Source organism: Cebidichthys violaceus, unplaced genomic scaffold (assembly GCF_023349555.1).
Source record: "Cebidichthys violaceus isolate CVI_PGR_0920_01 unplaced genomic scaffold, fCebVio1.0.p SCAF_25, whole genome shotgun sequence".
NCBI lineage: Eukaryota > Metazoa > Chordata > Actinopteri > Perciformes > Stichaeidae > Cebidichthys > Cebidichthys violaceus.
The window spans coordinates 5,319,132-5,337,446 of record NW_027176428.1 but is presented as its reverse complement, the minus strand read 5'-3'; the positions used below and the strand labels follow the sequence as shown (position 1 = coordinate 5,337,446).

At 43.0% G+C, this 18,315-nt stretch overlaps 1 protein-coding gene and 1 long non-coding RNA gene across 2 annotated transcripts; both read right to left on the bottom strand.

Moving 5' to 3' along the window:
* Window positions 1-262: 262 nt before the first annotated feature.
* Window positions 263-9,757, bottom strand: vamp3 (vesicle-associated membrane protein 3 (cellubrevin)). Its single transcript, XM_068720184.1, has 5 exons — window positions 9,661-9,757; window positions 4,205-4,283; window positions 3,133-3,291; window positions 2,939-2,990; window positions 263-2,705 (listed from the first exon to the last, which is right to left on the bottom strand). Coding segments are annotated over exons 1-5 (309 nt in total). The 5' UTR covers window positions 9,663-9,757; the 3' UTR covers window positions 263-2,688.
* Window positions 9,758-10,742: 985 nt separating this feature from the next.
* LOC137879679 (uncharacterized) lies at window positions 10,743-18,053 on the bottom strand. Its single transcript, XR_011103751.1, has 4 exons — window positions 17,929-18,053; window positions 17,341-17,444; window positions 14,850-15,452; window positions 10,743-14,487 (listed from the first exon to the last, which is right to left on the bottom strand). It is a non-coding gene; the product is annotated as an uncharacterized lncRNA (long non-coding RNA).
* Between the last annotated feature and the right edge of the window lie 262 nt (window positions 18,054-18,315).

Here is an 18,315-nt window from a genome sequence, read left to right as displayed (position 1 = left end):
TTGCATACATGGCAATAGAGCAAGACTGGATCACCAACTGGGCAAAGCCAGCCATTGCCCCAGACCCTCAGGGGGCCCAATAGATCCATCATCATGTGATAGATGTGGGTTATAATAGACCACAACCCTTTTTAATATGGAAAGCAATGACATCACATTAGTTGACAATTGTATTTTGTACAATCTTTCTGGTATCAAGCCCCTTTGAAAAGAGTAAATTCTGACATTTATTCGGTCATGGATCATAAACAGAAAACAGATGAAGCTTTGTGATTTGAATCACATCTGTTTTATTCAAGCAAAAGGCATTTAGGGCCAAAGAGTAGAATTGCACTTATTTCCAAATGCGTGCTCAGTGGTTAGACATGAGCAAGGGTTGGAAGTTACTGGATTTCACATTGCTGGAGTAGATGATGGAGACAATGATGACAATTCCACACAGCTGTGATATAACATTTGGTCTGCAAAAGCATTTTCAGTGGCCTATATACCTGTACTCTAAACATGTCAAAAGAGCCCGTCTTAATGTATAATGCTCATTGTAATTACCAGTTTCACACATACACTGAAGGCCAAACTAAAGACAACTGAAAAATGCAAAAACAGTTGTAATTTCAGCAATGAAATTCCAGGCAAAGTGAAATGAATGTACAAATTAATTCCAAACAGTTGTATTTCCTTAAAACACATTTATTTCAATAGGATGGAGGCCACAGCAGGGAATGCAATCATCCAGTGTTGGTATAAAACACTGTCATTGCCCAACAAAGTCTTTCTCTACAATCAAAACATATGATGCTCAGCAGCAGTGAGACAAAAATACTACAAAAAAAGCTTTTGTTAGAGGAATATTAAAATGTCACACGTGAGAAGTACATCGTTTTGATCAGCTGGGATGGATGCCAGTGTGACTAAACAGAAGACTTTAATACATGTTAATAAGCTCAGCGGAATAAGACAGAAGCACAGTAATTGTTTTGACAGTTCAGAAGGCACTACTCTTTTATTGGCTGGTTTATATGATAAATAAAGCGTGGCTGTGTTTTGGCGGTTCTCCATTGGAGATACCCATTAAGGCATCTGTCTAACACTATATTTTCTTACTTTTAAGGCTTGAATATATCACAAAGGCAAACTTTCTGGCACATCATTGAGAGAGCACCTGATTGAGACAAGTTGCCAATTTTAACCCAGTGTAGCACTTTTTAACTTCATGGCAGCTTGTCTAGCTTCACCTAGCTGTGAGGCTGTAGGTCTTACCGTATAGGCACTTATCTAAACACAGACTCAAACTATTTCTTAATGAAGTCCTACCTGGAAGGTAGACGGACAGGGACAGGTATGATCAGGCGGTTCAACAGTGTGTTACTGGGTTAGCTTATTTGTTGTGAGGTGACCAATGAAATTCGTCTTTATTCAATCCAAAATCAAACCTTTTTTACAGCACTAAACCAAGTGTATAAATAAAATAATGCATCAGATCCCACCATTAACCAGTCCACTGTAACCATCTAATTAAAATAGGAGTTTCTGTCAGTACGTATGCAAGTATGTCATTCGACTTCCTCGACAACTGTTCATTTGATCGACTTCACACTTGGCTGGTTGAGGACCCAAGGAAGCCGTGTCGATGCATTCTCAGTGGGTTAAGTACACAATGTGTAGTGTATTGAGACAAATCCCTATTACCTGTTAAACTGCCGAATGGCATGCTGGGTACAGCTCACTCTCAAGTCTATGGTTGAGTGAGATTTTGCACCCAAATGTTGCGCATACTCAAGCATTCCTTGGGAATGCAACTTTGTCATGGCAGGTGTACTGCTAAGGACCCAAGAAAGTCCAGCGCCAAGAGTGAAATTGTTTGGATGAGTGGTTCTCAAGAAAGGTGAAATACCAGAGGCCAAGCAAACAGGTCTGTTTGGAACTACACTAGTTCATAAAACAACAGCATTTCTTTTTTTAAAAATGAGGACAAATATCTAAATATTGGCGTCTGAGAAGTACAAATGTGTATGTATTAGAAAAGGGCATCTCTTCAATGATATGAAGGAAGACTATTACAATCTAAACTAACACAGAACAGCATATCCTCAAAAGGCACTTATCATAGCCTGGCACACAAAATCAATGGCTATTAATAAAACATAGAAAGTAAATATAAGTTGAGGAGAGTTAACAACATTCTTCACTTCTAGTCCTGAGGTTGGAGAAAGTGTGTATGTGTGTGTAATTTGTCATACAGTCAAAGATAATTCAGTTCATGTTTTTTTTATAGGTTTTAGTTAAGTTTAATTATCAAATTGTTTCTGAATGTATGTTTCTGTTTTCTTTGGCAAGTGGCAGGGAACTCTAATTTAAGTTTAAAGGTGTCTGGTGTAGATGCAGGGTAAAACTATTATGACAATCCTTTACTCAGGCGCGCGCGCGCACACACACACACACACACACACACACACACACACACACACACACACACACACACACACACACACACACACACACACACACACACACACACACACACACACACACACACAGACAAGGAATGAAGACCCCCTGCTAGGAGAAAATTTGTTGTGGAGCTCAGTAGCCGGTTATCACTTGACGTCATCTTCTGAGACTTGAATTATGTGCGTTGCTCTTCTCTTCTTCATTGTTTCCTCCACTCCTCCGCCCGTAGTTGCAGTTTTAGGAGTAACTCCAAACTGTGAATAAAGGAGTTGGAAAGTTTTAGACGAAAATATATTTTTTCTTGGTAAATAAACTTTACCAAGAATATAAACATGAAACCGTTCTAAAGTAAATATAACTCTTTTTATTAAGGGCTATGAGCAGTAACTTATTGAAAATCATATTGATTCTTATGATCATCTGAAGTAACACAAACTGCAAGAACCGTTGATGAAAAGGGTTTTCCAACCACCGGCCTGACACTCACTAATGATGATGATGATGATGATCACGATGACAGCTATCAGGATGGCCCACATCTGCAAGAGGTAATGGTACAGAACATTCAGTGACACACATAAGTGGTATGAATATATAATGTATGTTGTGTAGGCAAACCAAACTATTCATTGAGTGAACATGGCAAGCCAAGGGGTGAGATTTTTTTTTTTTTTTTGGCACCTTGCAGTTTTTCCACCAGTATTTCCTTTTCAGCTTTGCTGCGCTGGTCTCGAACTGGGAGGCTCCAGCCTGCAGTGCATCTGCTCTGTCATCCAGTTCAGAAAGCTTCTGGTCACGTTCCAGCACTTTGTCCACATTGACTCGCATAATATCCACCACCTACACACACACACACACACACACACACACACACACACACACACACACACACACACACACACACACACACACACACACACACACACACACACACACACACACACACACACACACACTTAAATTACTGTACCTTGGTGTACTGGATTTGAATGTTGGGTAATTCTGACTAGACATCATTGGAGAACAAACATTGCCTTGATTAGTTATTTTACAGTTAACAAAAACAATTGGAAATGCACTGATACACCATGCAGAATGCTGACATCAATGCTTAAGTGCTGAGTAACCTCTAACACTTACAGCTTTATGGACAAGGGTTCACCTAAAATCAGTCATGAATGTGCACACACAGAGTATTGCAGACTACACATAACCCATATGTTCCGCTGCTCCACAAACCTCGCAATTGCCCCTCCTCTTAGACAGAGCAGCAGGGTGGAGAGAAGTGTGCAGGGCCATGCAGGTCTTACATAACCATGGAGGAAGTGATTATATAAGCCTCAAGCAGCCAATTGGAGGCTTTGTGTGACATGCTACGGTTAAAGTTCTGTGTAGGAGGGGCCAACATCAACAGGGCCATAATTAAGAAAGAGAGCAGTAAAGACGATTAACAACATAACCACAGGGAGTGTGAGATTTAGCAGCCATTGTATTTCTTGTGGCCTCACCGGCTTGTTTTTGAATATCGTTTTTCTTTGGCATGTAAGCCGACATGTGGAGGTAGAGCATTAGAGAGCAACTGATTCCACGTGGCGGTGATTCATGACACTGCTGCCAAGCGTTACGCAAGTCTCTGCTCCAGAAAGACATTAAAGAGGAGGGGGGGTGGTCAATAATAAGAGTGACACAGGTGAGAGAAATGACGCACATTGTAATTGGACCTCGTAAGCCAGTAATGGCAGACACATCATACCTCATCCACCTGGGCCTGGGTCTGCTGCAAGCGCTTGTTTCCTGGCGCTGCGCCAGAACCTTCTGGACTGGCTGCTGACCTGGCGAAATGATGACAATTGTAGATATTAGCCTTCTGTGGGATTTCACAAAAAAATATTTTGCATAACATGAAACTCAATCTGCACCTCAACTGTTAAGACGCATCGGACTAACAACCGTTTGTGATGGGTAGAAACAAACACCCTCACCACAATGGCAAAAGTCTTATCACACTCATCTTTCGGACTATCCCATAGCTATACAATTCCTGAATCACAGTTAAAGCCATTATAAAAAAAAATGGTAAAATTGTAAATAACTGAACTGATTGGGAATACGCCCATCCGGTCTACATGTGTTTTGTGGACCTGAAGAAGGCGTATGACCGGGTCCCCCGGGAGATACTGTGGGAGGTGCTGCGGGAGTATGGGGTGAGGGGGCCACTTCTAGGGGCCATCCAATCCCTGTACGCCCAAAGCGAGAGCTGTGTCCGGGTCCTCTGCAGTAAGTCGGACTTGTTTCCGGTGAGGGTTGGCCTCCGCCAGGGCTGCGCTTTGTCACCAATCCTGTTTGTGGTATTGATGGACAGGATATCGAGGCGTAGTCGTGGGGAGGAGTGTTTACAGTTCGGTGGGCTGAGGATTGCATCGCTGCTTTTTGCAGATGATGTGGTCCTGATGTCTTCATCGGGCTGTGACCTCCAGCACTCACTGGATTGGTTCGCAGCCGAGTGTGAAGCGGTTGGGAGGAGGATCAGCACCTCTAAATCTGAGGCCATGGTTCTCAGCAGGAAACCGGTGGATTGCCCACTCCGGATAGGGAATGAGTCCTTACCCCAAGTGAAGGAGTTCAAGTACCTCGGGGTCTTGTTCGCGAGTGAGGGAACAATGGAACGTGAGATTGGCCGGAGAATCGGAGCAGCTGGGGCGGTATTGCAGTCGCTCTACCGCACCGTTGTGATGAAAAGAGAGCTGAGCTGCAAGGCAAAGGTCTCTATCTACCGGGCAATCTTCGTTCCTACCCTCACCTATGGTCATGTGGACTGGGTCATGACCGAAAGAATTAGATCGCGGGTACAAGCGGCCAAAATGGGTTTCCTCAGGAGGGTGGCGGGCATCTCCCTTAGAGATAGGGTGAGAAGTTCGGTCATCCGTGAGGGACTCGGAGTAGAGTCGCTGCTCCTTTGAGTGGAAAGGAGCCAGTTGAGGTGGTTCGGGCATCTGGTGAGGATGCCACCTGGGCGCCTCCCTAGGGAGGTGTTCCAGGCACGACCAGCTGGGAGGAGACCCCGAGGGAGGCCCAGGACCAGGTGGAGGGACTATATCTCCAAACTGGCCTGGGAGCGCCTCGGGATCCCCCAGTCAGAGCTGGCTATGTGGCCCGGGAAAGGGAAGTTTGTAGTCCCCTGCTGGAGCTGTTGCCCCCGCGACCCGATCCCAGATAAGCGGTTGAAGATGAGATGAGATGATTTTACACTGATGCTCCATTTTGTCCCTCTGCCAATAACAGCAATCATTAAGCACACCTTCCTTAACATGTAACAACAAGAGTCGGTGCAGGTCTAATGCTTCATATAAGTTAAATAATTGACAACAGATATGCCGCTGAATGAAACACATAATAAAAAACGAACATCTGTGCAATTTGTATTTGAGTTTGTGCACCCAGCCCATCTTTATCTGCAACTCACATTGGTGCCAAGCTGGTACTATTCTACATGTATTTGATTGTAATATAGCATCTTTGTAATTAATAACTAATCATCCAGAAAACTCTTAATGATATTTAATAACATTTAGGAGGGCTAACGTCAGGTGGTGGCATTGATCGTCATATTTATTAAGCTTCTATAAATTTGGACCTTGATACCAGTATGTTATTTTGTCAGCAATATGTCTGTTAGAAGTACCTACATTATTTTGGAAATAAAACTTTAACATTAGTAAGAAATAATCCTTGTGAAGGTGTAAAAGAAAGAAGACAGGGAGCTGCAAGGCATTGAAGCATATGACCAAGTCTGAGTAAAGGATATTTACCAAGCTCTGACGGGCCCTACCATGAGTCCGGCCTGCCAGTTATAATCAGAGCCATTCATAAATTAATCTGGTAATACATTCCAGTCGGGTCAGCGATAATAATTTGGTCATGTGTCATGATGTACCTTTCTTGGACCAAACAGTACATAAAAAAATAAAAAACATGATGTAATGTGTTTATAGTTGTATTTTGTTGAAGCATTTTCTAGTCGAAGGTTAAACAGATATTAAGTGAGACTCGCCATGCCCGCCCATTAACTTTAATAGAAGTGGCAAAAAAGTCTGGCACTAAAGCAAAATCAGAATGCTGTCACATGGCGTAATGTGCCTTCCTTCTTTTAGGGTTAGTCAGTCAGTGGTTAGCTACTGCCACCCTCTGACATGAGACAGCATTGCTCTGCAATGACCAAACTTTCCTTAAAAAAAGACAATAGATAGCGTGGCAGTTTACGCCACATGCTCAGACTCGGTCCACATTAAAAGACAGCTGTAGATGGATCACTCCTTTACCTTTACATACAAAACAGTTATTGCTCTCAGCAAGCAGGCACACCCATGCATACTAGAATTCAAACACAAAACATTTACTATAATGTAAATATCTCAATCCTTATAGCAAAACAGGTTTTATTGTGCCTTTTTGATAAACATAGGCTAATCAAAATAAAATATCAGCTTTATATTAAATCAGGGTATGAAACAAAAGTGACAAATCACAAATGGCTAAAGAAACCGATGGTGAGCAGTAAAAATAAATACATTAACATTTAAATGCAGGTTAGATCAGCTTTGCACCAAATCTCACGAGGCCGACAAACCAAATCATCTCCACCTAAACTGACAAACCCAAACCAGCCCCTGGTTTTATTTCTCCAGGTATTACAGAAAGAGGACCTTTCTTAGTTTCAAGATTAAATCTGGTTATGGTTATGAGGAAGCAGAGTAGGGCAGCAGTAACAGAGGATGTATTTCCATAGATTCTAGACAACTACTTATTCCACTCTCTCCAAACTACCAGTGAATTCGCAAACCTAAGCATTACTTGGGCTAGAGCAAGCATACCATCGGTGTGTTAGCTTAGTATCAATATGTGAACAGTCCTGAAGTACACTAAAATCAGAAAACAAAACCTATTTGTCAAACAGCCAGTGATCCTACAACCTGGCTGTTATGCGAGTGGCTGAGAGTGTAAAAACAATACAGATCAGTGAGAGTGCATTAACCATTTGTGAGCATTTCAGAGGTAACTGCAGCTGGTGCCTCCTTTAACTATAGCATAAGTGTAGGAGTGAGGCTCAACAGCTCACTTACATTCCAACTGTCTAGGTTTGAACAACACAGGAACACATCACAGTATAGTTAATGGAAATTGCACCGACTATGCTAGTAAGTCTGACCTATTTAATTTCCTGCAGAAAAACAATCCATGACGTAACACAACAAACACCAAAGTCAACAATGGAGAATAGGTGGGCTGAATCTAATGTTCCCCCGTGAGACATCCAGGACTCCACTAAGGCAGTACAAGTTTAGTGCAGCACAGGTTGGACTGGAGCTGCACTATTCATATGACATTACAATGCTGCAGATTCAAAACAAACAACCCAACAGCCTGTTTCTCTATCACCGCAGACATTCAGACTTGTCATACCATAAATAGCACAGGTGTATGTAACATGAATGATGACTATTCCATTTAAGATGAGCCAGCTTACACAATAACAAGTCCCTGAAACGGGCTAACATAACATTATTTATTACATTACACCCGAGCCTTGTCAAAATGTATGCCATGTAAAAGGCCTATTCACTGCCACTTTGGTTCCAGTAATTATTGTTAGCAGATTCTTGCGACTACCTCCTATCGCTGATAACCCTACAGTTGTAAGATGTGTTCAAAGTAGTACAACTGTCCAAAGTCAGGGCAATTTCATGAAAAATTGTATTATAGGGCTTAGTTTCACTTTGATGTTTCACTGTTTATTTGTTCATGAAAATGCACAGGAAATGGGTTTAAATGGCTTTATGTTTACTCCCAAATTCTACTACTACTTTATTCCCCTTCATTATTAGAATATAATACGAAATGTGTTAAGTGTCCCAAGTTGTACACTGTTTCACAAAAACACAAAACGCAACATGAAAACAAACAAAACCTTACTTTGAACTTACATCATATTAGGCTTTATGAAAAGTAGATGCAGTGCAACAATGTAATCGCTACGTTTTCTGTGTGATGGCAAAAGCTGATATTCTTTTGATGTAAAGATGAGAGGTCTGATATAATATTACCTTCCAGAGACAACATTATTTTAGTATACACACTTTGAAAACGTAACTCAAGTGTTTGACCGCAATCTTTAAGCAGATCTTCCTGTATCAATTACTACTTATTCATATCCAAATATTGAGATATGTGAATTTCTCTACTGCATTGTAGAAGTGAAAAAAGATTGTAAAGCAATCAAATTAGGTGCTTAAGATCATATGTCATATATCTGTGTAGTGAGATATATGACTGCATTTTATTTAGGCAGAGTCTCCTGTGTAGGGTGGTAGGCTAATTAAAAGTAGGATGGGAATAGACGAGGGGGAAGTTAATGGAAATAGGGTTGAAGGATAATGTTAATGATAAAATAATTAGATATATGGGATACACGGGAATTTGCTTTGGCTTGCGCTGTATTGCTATTGTAACATGACCACTGATCGATAAACAGTGAATGATAAGAATAAAGCAACACTCTGTCCTAACTAGTTAACTTACACCACTTTAGTTAACGTTACCCTCTCTTCCAATTATTGCCTAACGTTTTTAACAAAAGGTTAACTTAAGCATCAATACATTTCCTGTTTTTAATTGACATGTTAACGCTAACGTTAGCGTTACTTTGCTCAAGCCATAAGTGATTCCCAATTACAGCTGAAATACTTAAAAGTTAAACGAAGAACTGTTTTAACGTTAGGGTTAACTGAATGTACGTAGGCTACGTAGGTAGTGGGCAACGTTAGGTCAACCAAAAAGAAAGGCTAAGCTAGCATAAAGCTCATTGTCCTAAATTATAGTTCATGTTAAGCAGATGTGGACGTTATAAAAGCCTGCCATCATTTCCTTAACGTTTCTTCTTAACTAGTAACGTTAAATGGTCGTCGACATGGTTTGTGTTGGGTAAAGCAATCAGGCTCTAATGAAGCAGTAGTTAGCTTAGCCAAATCGCCAAAACTAACGACACCATCCTAGCACTTGTTGCGTGCTAACGTTATTTGCAAAGTTTAGGGCGTTGCTCTTTTTCTGTGATCCTGTTTCACCAAACTACCCGGACGGCCCGTGTGTTAGGCAGGTTTCACAAAGTCGCATTTGGTTTTCTAAAAACGTTTGGTAGAAACATGACAGACTTACATTGTGAAATTAGATTTCTTTGAACGACACCGACGCTGTTTCTGGTATCCGAGCTAAAGCTAAAGTGTCGAGTTGTAACAGTTACTGTCGACGCTCGTTATGTAGTCTTAGAGTGTTGTCGGAAATGGGAGAACAAATATGTATGGCAACGACAGATAATCACTGTACTAAAAAAACAGTAAGGTTGGAATTTTCACTTTGATTCGCTGTACCAAAATGTAATGACAGTTGATATTAAAATATTACTGTCCATAGAATAACTTTTAGCATAGTTAATATATGAAACCTACAATTGTAAAGGCAATTTCTCTATTTGAAGTATTCCTTATTCACGCTGTAATCATGCACAAAGTAATTTTGTGGTACTTGATTACCGAAATAAAATATCATCCAATAACTGGCTCATATTATCTGGCACATATTGTTCATACAGATCAGATAAGGCATTAGTATTTACTACTACAAAGATAAATTGTGATCTTACGAGGAGAACCTGAAGGCAGCATTAAAGAGGCAGTAGCCTGTCACCCTCTGTGCACAGCTACCATTATTGCCGCATAAAATTGGATTATAACATTAAAGCGAACTTGAAAATATGGCAAGATGGAATATAAGTTATAGAAGAGAAACGCCTTAAATCTGTATATTTCCACCCTCCATTCATTATATTAGTTAATTGTTCAGTAGATATGGGGGGAGAAGGCGACCATCAACGCTCGTGATCAGCATGTGACACATGGGAACTAAACTTAACATTGTATGTCTGATGTTGGGAGTATCCCTCGACACAACTTCAAAAAGGAAAAAAACGTTATGCCAAGTAGTCCACATGGACAAACATTTCTTTAGATTTAGTTCTTTAAATGTGAAATATTTGGATCAAGAAACAAAACTACTGGGCCATTTTTGTTGATTGTGTGCATTCCATTGACTTCTAAATAGAAACTCAAGAGAGGACTGTTCTTTGTTCCCAATATGAATTAAAGGCTACAGGTCAGGACACAATGTGCTATTTTTCCTTGCAGTGAGTGCGTTGGTAAAGTATATTAATCTGTGGGTTGAGGATAACTCCCTGGATTTTATTAACCAGTAGATGGACTAATAATACCAACACTACAACAATAACAAAGCATACAACACACAGGTCCAAATAGCAGAGGATAGGACTATACACAGCTTAGTTCACAACCCTCTGAATAAAATGTGAAAGTCCCAAGAACTAATGATACATTTTTTTACACTCCCTGTGACAGCATTTACAGGTCTTCACAGAGCTTTAATAAGGGTGATAAGAGGTGGCTCATTGTGGCCCAACATCTTATTTAGACCCTCAATGTTAAAGTCCTGTAATTAACCCATGAGGAAACAAAATGAGCAAATATGCATACAATATACATTTATTAAATTGTTCATATAAAGCTATTGAGAATGATTAGATGGCACTTAATGTGCTCTTAAGCTTGATGGTAGGTCAAATGTATTTTGAACTATAATTATACACAACAAAATTAATCTAATATTGATGTTCCTTTTAAACTCATGGAAATGATATTGTATGTATTGAAACAGTGTTTACAAGATATTCCTAACTCAATTTTCTGAAAACCTACTTTTTTTCTATTTCTTATGGATTAAGTCACAATTACATTACAGTCATTTAGCAGACGCTTTTATCCAAAGCGACTTACAATAAGTGCATTCAACATTGGTAATCAAAAGAACTACTAGTCACCAGAAGTCATAAGTACATTTCCTTTTCCAAACAAGCATCTAAGAGCATGAAGCAGAGCATAACTCAGAGCCAAAGTACAGGGCAGAAACAAGAAAAACAGTTAGTGCTATAAGTAGTACGAATACAATAAGTGCAACAAGCTAGTATGAAAACAATAAGTGCTAAGTGGAAGGCTCAGGGTAGCACTTCCTGAAGAGGTGGGTTTTCAGCCTGCGCCGAAAGATGGGCAGCGACTCCGCTGTCCTGACGTCAGTGGGAAGTTCATTCCACCACTGTGGGGCCAGGACAGAAAACAGCCGTGACCGGGTCGATCGGCCGCCAGGACCTCTGAGCGACGGGGCAACCAATCACCCCGAGGCAGCAGAGCGAAGTGGTCGGGTGGGGGTGTAAGGCTTGACCATGGCCTAAATCCCTTGTTACTGAACAGTATTGTACAGTACTGCAAGTAACAGTATCAAGTATGAAACTGATAACAAATAAATGTTCTTTATTACCGTTCTTAATATTTGAATAGCTTTATTCATACACTTTGTGTGCAATATGCTTTTTATTTATGAAAAAAAAACATATTGAAGTCAAGATTCAAAACCAAACTACAACATGGTGTATTTCTTTCTGAGCAGCAGCTCCATTATACAGCATGCTGGAACTCTCCTCCTAGAAATAAGTTATATTTATTCCATACAAGAATAGCAGGCTGTGGTTGCGATAGTATCATGAGGTCTCTCTTAAAAACATTTCAAAAATGGTTTATTGCTTGACTTTATGTAAAACAAAGAAACATGTATATAAATGTACATGACAGAAATCCTACTTGATCACATTTCACCTCTCTGCTGACTTTCATAATTGTCACCTGATATCTGTAGCAGGTGACCTATAACAAAGCCAATGTTAATGGCCTGCTTTTACTCTGTCTTCTCATTGCAAGCCTGGTATGTAGGAACACATTAATGGTAAATGCCTCAGTGACTAGCTTGATTGAGTTACACTTTATTTGCCTGTCAAACAGAGGAGTGCTTCTCAAGCCTTGAATCAAGATTCTGGACATGGTCTTTATTCCTACTTCCATGTGGATAGAATATCCCTCTGTACAGAGAGTGATGGCCCACTTTTAATTGAAACCATCCTGTTGACATCGTCTATATGATAACCTTATCAAGAGACGTCTGACCATCTAATCTTGCACTGTATTACAAGTTATGTTGTAGCTTCTCAATGTGAATGTCATAATACCATATCAACTACTGGCAGATAATATAGTTCAGTTAGCCAGGCTACAACAGTAGATGTCCATTTGTTCATAAAAACAAAAAATATCCAATTTATTTTATTTAAAAAGGCATATTATGAAAGTATTCTTAGTTTTATTATTTATTTACCTATGTACAAATGGTTTCAATTCTATATTTTGCTTTTATAGTATACGTAGGCCTAATGTGTGATGAATATTTTACAGGCACGGACGTTGTCTTTTAATAGCTTTGCTTAGTTACACTGACATGCTGTGACTGTTCTTCCTTTTTGTGGGGTTCACCAGAGCTTTGTGTACATTATATAGCCTAAACCTGCTCTGCTATACCAAATTGTGAGAAAACGGAAAATCCAGAAAAAAAGTATTTCCTATATTTTAAATACAAGTATTGTATTTTGTTACATTTTCTGGCACCAGTATTTTATTTTAATACATTTATTTGAGGGGTATTTTGTATCAAAATACATTTTGATGTATTTTTGCCCATCTCTGCTCACGGGTAGACTTTCTTACCACCTCGGGACAGGGGACTGGACAGGAACTTTCACCAGTAGAGGCCCCAGGCGGAGCTGTCGTAGGCACTGCAGAGTGAAGCACTGGGTCCACTTCAGGTGGGACTTTTACTCTGACAGGACAGGGGTCCTTTGGTCCAGTCGCCCTTCCAACCGCCACCCACAGGTCACACTCCCGTGTCAGGCCTTGTTGTAGCTGGGTCAGGTCCAGCTACAGGAATAGGGTGACCACCAGGAACAGATACAAGTTTGATCATAGAACAATGCACGTGACGTACCTCTGTCAGCCTCTGTTGTGGGGCAACAGCATACACTGCACCTCCTTGCTCGGGTGGTCTCACCACCTGGAAAACTTCAGGGGTCCAGATACACTGGATTTTATTCCTTCCTCTATGGGAGTGGTCCTGAAGATAGATGGGTGTAACACTTCCTCCTGCGCCCGTTTGTCTGCTCTCTTTCCGCTGGGCCGCAGCCTGCCTCATTCTTTCTGGGCATTCTCCACTGCCAACTGCAGTCTTCGCTGGTGCTCCCGGACCCAGTTGCAGACTTCACCTGCAGTTGGCTCTTCCACACGGCCTAGCAGGAAATCTACGGGTAGCTGAAGTTCACGGCCAAACATCAAGAAGAAGGGGGACTGACCTGTAGTTTGGTGGGGCGTGGTGTTGTAGCTAAACAAAACCTGTTGAAGGTACTCCGGCCATCTGTGCTTCTGTTCAGCTGACAGGGTGCGAAGGAGGTCATGGAGGGTCCTGTTAAAGCGCTCACACTGGCCATTACCCTGAGGGTGATAGGGGGTGGTTCTAGACTTCTTGATGCCATACAACTCACACAATTGCTGAACAATTGTGCTTTTGAAACTGCGCCCCTGGTCAGAGTGCAGTCGAGCTGGGACCCCAAATTTATAGAACCACTCCTTAGTTAGCACGTCCGCCACTATAGAGGCTCGCTGATCTCTGGTTGGGACAACCTGGGTAAACTTGGAGAAAACATCAGTCAACACTAACACTTGTTCCCTCCCATCTCTAGCAGACTCCAGCAATGAGAAATCAATGGCCAGGATTTCATTAGGTCTGGAGGCCAGCAAATGGCCCATAGGAGCTTGAACCTGTGGTTGCGTATTTTTTGCAACACTGCATCTCCCACATATTTGGCACCAGTCTTTGATCGGTTTCCCCATGCACCAGCTGGTAGACACACTCTCCACTATCAGGCCATTGGAACATCATGTACAGAAGTCCTTTTCTCATGGTGAAGCGATCCCACTGGCGCGGCAATCCTAGTGTTGCAGGATGGAGTCTGTGTCCTTCACGGCCTAGCATCCGCTGTTGCTGACAAAAAAAACAGAACCGCACTAATGGCTTAGTCAGCTCCTTGGTTGATCGCTCTGAAACAGCAGAGATAGCACGTTGGCCAATTTTCCCTATAGTCACAACAGTTCTTTGTACAGTCTCTGGCACAGAAGTCCCGGGGCGAGCCGGAATGGCTACTGCATCGCCGTGAGACAGATGTTTCCTAGACAGGGCATCTGCATTCTGGTTACTACGTCCCGGGCGGTACCGCACGGTGTAATCAAAGACTGCCAGCTCAGCCACCCAGCACTGTTCTGTAGTCCCCAATTTAGCTGTGCTTAAATGACTGAGGGGTTTGTCATCAGTCCATACTGTGCACTTGTGGCCCAGCAAATACTCACAGAACTTGTGTGTCATCACCCACTTCATGGCCAGGAACTCAAGTTTCATGGAGCTGTAGTTTTTCTCTGCAGGGTGAAGGCTCCAGCTGGCATAGGCAATGGGTCTAACCCTGCCATCCTGCTCTTGGGAAAGTATCGCCCCCAGACAGTCATCCACCTCTAAAACGAAAGGAAGGTTGAAGTTAGCATAAGCTAATACAGGTGAAGACACCATCTTTGCCTTGAGTTCTCTGAAGCTGTGTTCACACTGGGGGGGTCCAGGCATCCCTCAGGGCCACCCCTTAGCCTCGGTGTTTTTTCTTCCCCGTCAGATCAGCAACCACTTTGTGGAGGGGGCAGCCAGCTTGGCAAACCCCTCGACAAAACGTCTATAGTAGCTGGCAAAGCCCAGGAATGACCTCAGTTTGGAGACAGTACCTGGGGTCGCCCAGTCGGCAACAGCAGCAATCTTTCTGGGGTCTGTAGAGACACCGGCGGCAGAAACTACATGCCCCAAGTATTGTACCTCTTGTTGGAAGAAATGGCACTTCTCAAGCTTAGCCTTTAATCCCTCCCTCTGTAATCGGCCCAAGACTAGGTCCAGGCGACTGAGGTGCTCATCCACTGTGGAGGAAAACACAACAACGTCATCAAGATAAAGCAGCAGGGAATGGCAATGTTGGTCACCAAACATCCGCTCCATCAGTCGCTGAAACGTACTGGGGGCATTGCATAAGCCAAACAGCATCCTTTGAAACTCAAAGAGGCCAAAGGGGGTGCAGAAAGACGTTTTCATCTTGCTCTGTGACCTGATGGTAACCACTAGCCAAGTCAATGGTGGAGAACCACTGAGCTTCTGACAGGGCGTCCAAGGACTCCTTAATCCCTGGTAGGGGAAAGGCATCCTTCCGTGTTTTACCATTTAGCAGTCTGTAGTCCACGCAGAGTCTTAGGCTACCATCCTTCTTCCTCACTAGGGCAATAGGAGAGGCATAGGGGCTACAGCTTTCCCATATAACCTGGCTGTCTAACAATTGACGTATGTGGGCCTTGACTTCGTCATAGTCAGAGGGGGGAAGTCGCCTGTACCTCTGCCTAATAGGAACACTGTCAAGTAAGGGGATGTCATGTGTCACAAGGTTAGTGCAACCAAGGTCCAAGTCAGAAGCTGCAAACACTGTCTCACGGTCAAGTAGCATGGATCTAACCTTTCTCTGGTCTAGCTCAGAAAGTGCAGATAAATCCATAGCCTCAAGTTGCTCTCTGACTGGGCTTACCTGAACTTCTTGAGTTGAAAGTGTAGATGTAACCCCACTTGACTCATGCTCTACAGTAGAGACCTCCTCTGGCAAACTTACGATCTGAGCCTGACTCAAAAGCCCTATGGGGCGGCGCGGATGTAGAATGACATCTGTCCCACCTACATTTACCACCGGCACGTACACTGTACCTTTAGTCACCGTGACCATTGCTGGGGAGATCAGCACACACTCAGGGAGGGACCGACCATCGTCAAGAGGCTCAATCAATGCAGCACCTGCGGACTCACTAAAGTGAGACGAACATGTAGCAGTAACCCACTTAACTGTACCCCCAGGTATAGTAATGGGACGCCTACCTCTCACCTGGGCCAATCCTGTCTTGGCTTGAGTTGCATGAGACTGAGCATGGTGGCAATGTTGTAGTGCCTGCTGCCACAAAAGGAGGGGCCTGCTGCACTATGGGGAGGTCAAAGAGGTCAGGGCCATGTTGACTGAACTGGCGATAGCACTCCCTAATTACATTCATGCCTAAGACACCGGGAGTGCCTGAGGGGGCATTTTGGCCTTGAGGGTCCTTGATGACCAGAATACGTGGTATGACCTTGCCGAAAACAGTAACATCCCGCTCTAAATATCCCACATAGGGAATTTCTAGCCCGTTGGCAGCACACAACTGAAGCCAGCGGCAGGACTTAAGATCAGTCTGGAAATGCTGAAGGAAGAAACTTTCAACAATAGTTGTAACCATAGAACCTGTATCTAGCAGGAGGTTAACAGGTACATCTCCTAGACTAACAGTTACCTTAGGGCAAGGGGCTACCAAATTGGGGGAAATGGTCTGAGGCACTGGTCCCTGTACCTCTGAGCCAGTGTCCTCCCTTCCTGATGTTTGACTCTTCACATCAGGGGAAAGAAGTTTCCCGAATCCTGAGCAGCAGAGGTTGCTGCTGTGGGATGGGAGGCCCTGGACTGCTGAACCTGGTAGTCAACAAGTTCATTTTTGCACTCTCTGGCACAGTGCTCTGGTTTTTGACAACGCCTACATATAACAGTGTTTGGGCGTGTTGGTTGAGCAGGGGGCCTGGAGGCTGCCTGTAACGCCAATAGACCCTGTGTCAATTGATCAAGCTGCTCTTGCAGTTTCTGCAACATGTGCCTTAACTCCGCCATTTCTGTGCTACCAAAATGAGTGGGTGCCTTACCCTCAGAACACTACATGGCGCTAAAGGAGGGGACTGAATAACTCTTACCCCTAGGCTCATCAGGTCGTCCCTCCCGCTCCCAGCGAATGGCCTCTGCTCTTATATCCAGGAGAGTGTAATCAGGATGTTGCCTTACTGCTCGTTTTAACTCCCTGCGAAGATCAGAGTCAAGAACATGTTCAACAAACTGATCTTTAAGGAGGGTGGGGGCGCTGTTCATTAGCACAACATTCAACCTTTTCCATGAGACAGTACAAAGAATGTGAAAATTCTTGCAATAATTCTCCTTCCTGCTGTTTCCTAGCAAAGAAACTCTGCTGCAAAGAAACATAAGATTTGGCACAATCATTCAAAACTTGGAGAATAGTAAAAATTTTCTCTAGGTCTTCCCCGTCTGCTCTAGGGCGGTACCTAATCTCATCCTTGGCTTCCCCTTCCAGATAATCATATATAAAATAAGCTTGATCAGCGGGTCTCAGCTGCTTGGTTCTCAGAGTGGGTTCTCATCTCTTCGACCCAATCCTCCACTGGGATCCCAGATGTTCCCCTAAAGGTTGGACATTTTCGTTCCCTAGGGATATAAAGCAAACATTCAAAAGGGAAAGGATCATTGGGGACAGGGTGTTGTGAACCAACCGGGCTATCAGGATCTGAATCCGACTGGGGTGAATGGGCTACTGCTCGCACCTGCAGCAGCTGCTCCTTTTCAGCCTGCAGCTGCTGGACCAAGTCAATTCCTGTAGCTCACTGGCCATGGCTGAAATGAGGAGGGGTCAGTAAAAGGCACAGTCAATGGAAGCACTTCAACTTAGTCAGAAGAACCCAAGGAAAGGCAGTACCGCTGCCTCAGCCGGTCCCTCGATGTGCACACTGCTGTTTTGTTTAAACCACACAACAACAACAACAAAACACCTCTGGACTAAATATGAAAACAAATCCTTGTCTCGTAAGCCCACCCATACCACCACTGTACCCTGCCAACAACGCCAGAATGTGACCACGGGCCACGGCAAGGCCCGGATT